Source organism: Oryzias latipes, chromosome 18, assembly GCF_002234675.1.
Source record: "Oryzias latipes chromosome 18, ASM223467v1".
In the NCBI taxonomy this organism is placed as follows: Eukaryota; Metazoa; Chordata; class Actinopteri; order Beloniformes; family Adrianichthyidae; genus Oryzias; species Oryzias latipes.
The window spans coordinates 25,622,034-25,630,961 of NC_019876.2; the positions used below are offsets into that span (position 1 = coordinate 25,622,034).

Sequence of the window (8,928 nt, forward strand, 5' to 3'; positions counted from 1 at the left end):
CTGTCGGTGAGGTAGCTGATAATGAGACAAAAGAAAAGCTAATATTACCCTAGCGATGCCAGTTTGGTAGAACAGTAGTCTCGCAGCTCTTCCTGTTTACTCATGTGACATTAGCCTCCCCGAGCTGACTTTGATTAAGCTGAAATTTTGAACAGAATATAGCAGAATATTTATACTGCAGTACAAACATGCACACAAATACACATAGAGACACACATAGATATGCACACAGATACACAGTTTCAAGTTCAATCATTAACCTTCTTTTCTGTCAACTTGTTGCCTATTCCAAGTTTGGGAACTTTCCTTCAAGTTGCTCAGCTGTGTTCTCCACCATGGGGGGGGGGGGGGGGGGGGGGGGGTGATTAATCTGATTACTCGATCAGTCAGTCCATGTGTGGAAATTATCAATTTTTGTTACCACTTTCTCTGATCAAAGTGAAGCTGAAAACTCTTCTGTTTGCAGCCACTGACTCATCCTGGATACTGATGACATCACTGCAGCTCTGCTCTGATTGGCTGCAGTCAGAGTTAGAGGTGAGATCTGCATTAGTTCAGTTCAGTTTGAGTCTGAGAGGTGATGAAGATAAAGCTGCTGCTCTTCCTCTGCGGGATCCTCAGCGGTACGGCTGAAGGTCAGAACTACTACACAACACTGACACACAACCATGTACCAAAACACAGAGGCTGATCTGGTTCTTCTGTTCTCAGTTTTTCATGAGGACTTTCAAATCACTGGCTGTTCAGACTATGATGAAGAGTTCATGGTTAATCTGGATGGTGAAGAGATTGTTTACACAGACTTCAAGAAGGGGACAGAAGTCGATGCTCAGCCTTCCTTTGTAGGTCATATTACCTACGCAGGAGGATATGGTGCAACTGTGCTCGAGTTACAGGGCTGCAGAAATGACCTGGAGGTTATTCGAAGATTTACAAAAGATCTTCCACTGAAACAAGGTAAAACCAGAACCTTTTTTCATAGTTCTTCAACCTTCATCAAGGATCAGTCATTGTTGTTGATTATTAATCAGATTATGAATCAGATTATTGTTCAGAGGAAAAGTTTAAATAAAGACAATCATGAAGTTCATGTTTTCTGTCAGAGTTCTGATCCAGGATTCAGATTATTCACAGTTCTGAGTTTAATGTGCTGACGGGTCAGTTATTTTTCGTTTCTGCATCATCTTCATGGAAAAGCTGTAGAATTTTAATGAACTGCTGTCTCTTTCTGTCAGAACCAGCAGAACAGCAGCAGACAGAACCTGCTTCAGTTCTGGTTTTGAGAGGAGATCAGGGGTTATGCTGGACCTGGATCAGAACCTGCAGGACCTGATCCTCATTAGAAGAAGCTTCTTCTGCTTTCATGTACATATAGTTTATCTATGGTTCCACTATGTTTGACCTTTAACCTCTGAAGTTCAGATCTCCTGCAGGAGGATCTTCCTGTCATGAAGAATTTCTTCTAACTTCAGATTTGAGAAACAAAGTTCTTTGTTCTTCATGCTCAAGAACCTGAAGTCTCAGGGAAAATCAGACGGTTTTACAACTTCTGGTCTCAGTCAGACCTCCTCCTCCTGCTTGTCCTCAGATCCCCCCTCCAATGTGGTGGTCTACAGCAGAAACAAGGTGGAGCTGGGGCAGCAGAACACTCTGATCTGCCACGTCTCTGGGTTCTACCCGGCTCCTGTGAACGTGTCCTGGACCAGGAATGGTGAGAAGGTGTCAGGAAGCATCAACGTCCCCCGCCCCAGCAGTGACGGGACCTTCTCCCAGATCTCCAGGCTGCAGTTTGTTCCTCAGCTGGGAGACATCTACAGCTGCTCAGTGGAGCATCCAGCTCTGCCTGAGGTCCAAACCATGATCTGGGGTGAGAAGAGCTTCAGAGCAGCAGCTGCAGCATGAAGCTCCACCCTCATCTTCATCTCCTTCTCTGCAGATGTGGAGAAATCCCAGCCCGGCATTGGACCTGCAGTCTTCTGTGGGCTGGGTCTGGTGGTGGGTCTGCTGGGCGTGGCTACAGGAACCTTCTTCCTCATCAAAGGAAACGAGTGCAGCTGATTGGAGGGTTTTGATGATGTCATCATGGGGGGAGGGGTGGATTTGAACCAGCAACGGTTTCTAACAAGTTTCTCTTGTTTTCTTACTTCCTGTTTTACTTTGAAAGTCTGTACAGTTGGTTCCAATGAGTTATATCACTAGAGGAGACACACCCGCTTTAGAAGCCTGGCCGACGGTGGCGGAGCGCGACGCCATCTTGGTGAGGTCGACGACGCCCACATGACAATGATTTCTATTGCTTTTAGTGGTGTCTAAGTACCTTTTATAAACTATATATATTTTTAAATTTATATATATTTATACATTGTTAAAGAAGAGAAACAGTCAACCTTAAAAGCTCAAGCTTTAATGAAAATGCATTGTTGCAGGACTTCTTACAAATAAAAAAATTATTACAAAGAATTTAAAAAAAATAATTTCTAAACATTTAGAAGTTTTAGACCTCTTTGACATGTAATTTAAATTATTTAGAAAAACCCAACAATAAGTCAATAATAATAATAATAATAATAATAATAAATCAATAGTAAGTCAATAAATAACAAAATAAATCTATTAATAATAATAATCATAAAAAAAGAAATATTCAAAAGAAGTCCAAAAGTGAACAATAGATTCACCCTAAAAACAACAACAACAACAAAAAAGAAAAACAATAGATTTATACTGATTCATGTGAGTGATCAATCTGTGTAACACAGATGTTATGGTGTCGGGTTTCCAGCAAACAGTCTGGCCCCTCATCAAAATGTGTTTCCACAAATGTTTTGAACATAGCCAGACTGTATTACTAGTTAGTAACCACAGTGATCCATCTGGGTTAGCTCTTTTTATTGCTAAGATCCACTTTTTCCTTAAGTCGGAATCCAATGGAAACCTGCAAGAAAAGTTCAGTCACTGAGTCAGAAATGTATAAATCTATATTTATGTAGTGACGGTCACACACCCATTGGTCTGCTGTCAGATCTGGTAGCGCAAAGAATTATGGGATGCAATTTCTTCTGCTGGTTTTGGCCTGATCTGAGTGGGTGTGTGGGTTTAATCTATGTGTTTTATTGTCTGACTGTTCTTCCGTTTGGGGTTAGTTATTTTACTCTGATGGTTTATTTTGTCCTGCATCGTATGAGGAGTGAGGAGGGGGGCGAGGAGAATGACCCCACTGCATGTCACACTGTTCGAGGAAAAATAAAGAAGCCAGTTCTGCAAAGTTCCTATCTCTGCCTCGTTCTTCGTAGCGTTGCTACATTACTATAATAGCCTAGTATGCTGTATACAGGTTTAGCAAAATAAGATGTACATTTATGTCGACAGCAAATTATCCGTACATCATGCAGCATGTTGATAATAGCCCTGCAGCATCATGCCTGTCAACATGTGTATGATTAATGAAGCCCCTGCAGCATTAAAAGAAAAAAATTATAGTACTTACCTATGAAATGATATGCCTTCCTCCTTCATGGACTCAGTTCTCTGATGTTGGCAGTTGAAACCCGCACAATGAACAGGGATTATGCAAAAAATGTGTTCACATGCATACACTGCAGTAGTAACTTGACCTCACCAAGATGGCGGTGCTCTCCTCCCATGAGGAACCACGTGATGTCTCCTCTAGTGATATAACTCATTGGTTGGTTCCGCTATAAACCCCTGATGTTCTTCTGAACGTTCCTGTAATAAAACCTTTTAAAATTCACTTTTATTGTGAAATCAGGTTCTGGTTATGACGTCACCAATTTTCCACAGTAAAAACCTAATAAATATGAACATTTTACGAAGACTATTTAAGAATCTGCTGTGTCCTGATGATGAAAAACATGGCTGAATTATAATAATAAAATTATATACACATTGGTGTAGATTTAATGTATTTGTTCAGAAATAAACCAACAAGTTACTAGTCCATGGCAATGTTTGTTTTTATTTTCACGCTGCTGAGCCATTTATGTGTGAGTCTGCATTTCTTTTCTGCATTTTTCTCTTCTACTTTACTGAAAATGCCTTTGAATATTAATCTGTCCGTCTTCCTGTTGCCAATAATTCAACTGTTTTTCATGAGATCAAACCAAAAACGAGCTAAAATGAAGCACAGAGCAGCAGGGAGGAGAAGCAGACGTCTCAGAAGATTTCTTCTGGCTGTCCTGACCAGGGGGGTATTCCAGGAAGCATGTTTAAACTAGCCTGACTTTAAGCCTGAACTCTGGCTGAAATCCGCCTGAACTTGCTTACTCTGGGTATGTCGGTTCCAAAAGACTGTATATGAGTTGGCGTAATTACGCTCGACTTGGTAACCCTGGGTTAATGCACGTGGATGTCAAGTACATAAAGACATTCTCAATGGATCGCCGATTTCTGGAGTCACCATGGAAACGCGTGGAAAAAAAGAAAGCGCTATACTTCGGTGAGACGGATTCTGAGGTTTTAATGACGGCGTATGAAGATTATACGTCCATCAAAAAATTAATATGGCTGCATCATCAAAAGAAAGAGTTTCTGCTTGTAGTGGAAGAACAGACAAAGTAAACGCACAAGTTTCTGATCTTATTTCCATTTTCCTTGTGCCGCATATATATATACATATATATATATATATATAAACTCATCATCATCTCTTTCACTCTTACTCATGGTGCAAAGACAAAAGCACAGTAGGATTAAACAACTCAGCAAAACATGGCACAACACAGTAAAACAGCTAAACAACTAAACAAATTTGGTCAAAAACCCACACTTAAACCAAAATCTGTCCAGACAGGCAAAGGAAATGGTATCCCACAATCCTTTGCGGTGCCGATCTAACAGCAGGACCAACGTTACACCTACTTGAATTAATTTGAATGAAAGTAAATTAACTGTCTGAAAACTACGTGTTATTTTTAAGCTGACTTAACAAAGAAATGATTTATCTTAACTGAAGCAAATAACTATGTTAGATAAAAGTAAAAAAGTTTCTTTCCAACATTCATATGTGGTCTTATCACCCTCTCATGGTGGAAAAAGTATTATCTGAGCTTCTTCATCCACTAAATCATCTTCAAATGGACACACCATGCTGCTTCACCTCTCTGACAACAAACTAACCTACAACTAAACCTGCTCCAGACCAGGTTATGTTCAGAGCATGAGTTGCTATGGCAACTTGACATACCCTGAAACATACCTCCATTTCTGGAACCGAAAACTGAGGTTATGAACTTCCTTAGCCTCAAACTTACCGTGGGAGCTAGCATAACCTGCTTTCTGGAATACCCCCCAGACCTGAACAACTGGTGAGTTAATTAGTGACAAATGCTAAAGTTTGTGTTCAGGGTTACTCCATCTGCTGGACAAGAGTTTAACATTATTTTTCTACTCTGGATAACACTCTTGTGAGTTCAGAGAAAGTATTGTGTTTTTTCTTCATTGTCAAACCATATCAGTCTTCAACACAAAGTGTTGTATATCTGTTTATTTACAAAAAAGATTTACACAACAAAATAACTCACAACACGACAACTCTTGTTCCTGGTGTGTACGCCCTGATCACATCAGATCGTTAGGCGGTCCTGGGGATCCAAACTCTCCCCCTGTGTTTGCATCCTGCTGCCACCGTGGGAACCCCTAGTTCCCGGAGCTCCCAGGGCGTACACCCTGCATGCTTTCCTCCTCTGATCTGTACTAATTCCCTCTTAGTTAGGAGCAGGTGTTGTTAATCGGGGACCTGTATCAAGGGGGCGTGTCCACATGAGTATGCAAATGTTTGTAAAAGACGGCACCAAAATCAGGCAATCCCCTAATCTCTGCCCCACATGAACACAACTTTAATGTCATTGTACATAATAATACAACCAAAGTATAGCAGCCTTGGAGTGGTAAATACTAATAATCAAATCAAAAAATGTACAAATGGACAATTATGCTAGCTCCCACGGTAAGTTTGAGGCTAAGGAAGTTCATAACCTCAGTTTTCGGTTTCAGAAATGGAGGTATGTTTCAGGGTATGTCAAGTTGCCATAGCAACTCATGCTCTGAACATAACTTATCAGGAGCAGGTTTAGTTGAAGGTTAGTTTGTTTTGAGAGGTGAAGCAGCATGGCGTGTCCATTTGAAGATGATTTAGTGGACGAAGAAGCTCAGAATACTTTTTCCCCCGTGAGAGGGTGATAAGACCACATATGGATGTTTAAAGATACATTTTTTAACTTTGATCTAACTTAACTATTTGCTTCAGCCAGATTCTGTGCTCGGATTTCAGCCAGAGTTCAGGGTTAAAGTCAGGGTAGTTTAAACATGCTTCCTGGAATACCCCCCAGGGTTCCATTGTCACATTTAGGGATGGGTCCAAAGTGAGGAAATCTGTGCAGTCAGGGGGTCGGAGGGTGTAGGACAGGGGTGGCCAACACGCGGCTCTTGGCCAATGAGAATGCGGCTCTTTGCCTACTACTATATTGTCTATATAGTAGTGGTGCGGTACACCGAATGCAGTGCTTCTTAAATAGTGGGGCGCTATTGGGTTATTATTACCTGTTCTATCACAGAGTTCATAGCGGTATGAAACCTGTGAAATGCCGTCCCTGCAGCTGCGCGCCCCCTTCTTTGAGAGGGAGCTGCGTGCGTGTGTGAGCTGGAACGGGGAGGGGTAGTAGATGAATGGATCAAAGGTTCGCCAGAGGAGGCTGGAAAAGACGTGGCTGAGTTTCCGCAGAAATAAAACGAGGGGCCCGAGACAGACTTGACCGAAGGCAGTAACGCTTGCAGAGAAAATGAAAACTGAAAATTTTCAAGGAGGTCCGTCTTGGTGCTTTGGTTTTATGAAACGAAGGATGTTTCACAAAACCAAAGCAAGGACTACGGTGGCGCAGCAACTTCCAGCGCATTACAACGAAAAGCTGCCCATCTTCCTTTAAGACTGGGACGCAGCGCCGGGTGAGTTACGTCATACTTTGTGATTGTTTTGCAGATGCTTATGATAACGTGTCTGCTTGCTCTGTTCTTTGAGCTTTGGCAAAAGCCGGCATCATTTATGAGGAGCCCCACAGCACCAAGACAGGAACCTGGCATGTTTGCTAGAAATTTAGCCCAGCTGTTCGTTTCAGATACAGAAGATGAAGGAAGTTGATGGATTTTGGATGCTGATTGATGACTGAAAAAAGAAAATATAAATCACAACCAACTCAGTTTTTCTCCCGCTGACATTTTTAAAATACACACTTGCGTGATTAATGTTTTACCGGTATGTTTTAATGTGCCCACGCCTTAAAAGCTTACACCTTTTGTATGTGTTAAAAACGTAAATACAGAAAGCACCAGCATATCTGAAACTGCATCCTATGGTCCTGAAAATACGGTTACCGCTCTTTGCCTCATTTCATTTTTTTTGCCTCTTAAACCACACTCAATCCATCACACCCAAATTGTTTTTGTTTTAAAAACAAATAATAATAACATTAATTTGGCAGAGTGGGAGTGCTGCTTCTGACACATAAGTGACCGCCAATCACCTGCGCGGGTTACGCCCAATGCCGGAAAAAGTAAGAACACATTTTGAGCACGCACGCAGACTGTTTCCCTCGCGGACAAAATGGCAAAATGCAGAGCTAAACAAAAATATGAAGAGGAACACAGGACATTTTTGGAAGAATGGGAAGATTCATATTTTTTTTATTGAACGGTATGGCAAGTCACTATGCTTACTATGCAGTAACACCGTATCACATTTCAAGGCTTCAAATCTTCGGCGTCATTTCAGCACACTCCAAGCTAATATTGACTGAATTTCCCAAAGGTACCGAAGTACGCAAACAAAAATTAAGCACCTTTTAAAGCCAGGTAATGAGAGTCTCAAATGTTTCAGCAATTGACCAAGCATGGAGAAACTGTCACACTTGCCTTCTATAAAGTGGCGTGGAACATTGCCCGTGCTAAAACAATCATACAACGAAGGAGAGTTTTTTTAAAACAGTGTATTGTGGATTTAATTGAAACTCTGGCTCCAGATAATAAAAAAACTCAAAGACTCCATCACAGATGTACAGTACAGCTGTGATGACACACAGCTGAAACCAGAATATCAGACATTAATGAAGCGCTTGAATCGGAGCTACATGCAGGCCTGAACACGTGTGCTTATCTTAGTGTCGCATTGGACGAGTCATGCGACATAAAAGACAAGCCACAGCTGGCAATATTTGCGCGGATGGTTTCTGAGGACTGCGTTGTTAAAGAAGAGCTTCTCGATATTATTGTCATGGCTAGCAGGCGTAGTACACTCAGATGCTGGAACCTGGAAGGAAACTCGGTAGGCAGCGAGGTAAGTAATAATGAGATTTAATGTATGAATCAGGGTAGAACTGAGTTCCAGGATCTTCTCAGGTAGCCCAAGGTGGTGGTTGGAGGGTCTTGACGGTGACAACCGTGTGATCCGAGATGGAGCCAGAGTTCGTCAGAATGAGACAGCAAGAGGTGAGCCGAAACCAGGTGAGTTCCACAAGAAGGCGAGGTCCTGGAGCAAATGCAAAGACAAGGTAAATAGTTGAGGGTTTAAACAGGCATGAACGAGAATCGTGGTGAGGCCAGGAGATGCACCGTAGGAGTACAACGAACTAGCGTCGGTTACAGGTCCGTGGTCTCCTTAAGAGGCTGCCGGCTGATGAGGATGAGGAGGCGCAGCTGGTGGCATCAGGTGAAGCTGATGAGAAGGAGGAGGGGTCCGCCGGAGGCACCGTGACAATTATGCTACTAAAAGACAGAACTCACTGCATTGATGTAAAAGAAGCCATGACTGAAGGATTCAAAAAAATCAAACTAGGCTTTATGAAAAACTCTCTTCAGTAGCCACGGATATCAGTTTCTCATGCAAATAGTCAATTAATAGTTTTTTTGATAAAAGAGAAA

At 41.9% G+C, this 8,928-nt stretch overlaps 1 protein-coding gene across 1 annotated transcript; it reads left to right on the forward strand.

Annotated features, from left to right (window-relative positions):
* Positions 1-542: 542 nt before the first annotated feature.
* Positions 543-2,220, forward strand: LOC101163459 (mamu class II histocompatibility antigen, DR alpha chain). Its single transcript, XM_004084402.4, has 4 exons — positions 543-635; positions 712-957; positions 1,589-1,867; positions 1,937-2,220. Exons 1-4 carry the CDS (start codon positions 581-583, stop codon positions 2,056-2,058), a joined length of 702 nt encoding a protein of 233 aa, XP_004084450.1. The 5' UTR covers positions 543-580; the 3' UTR covers positions 2,059-2,220.
* The last annotated feature ends 6,708 nt before the right edge of the window (positions 2,221-8,928 follow it).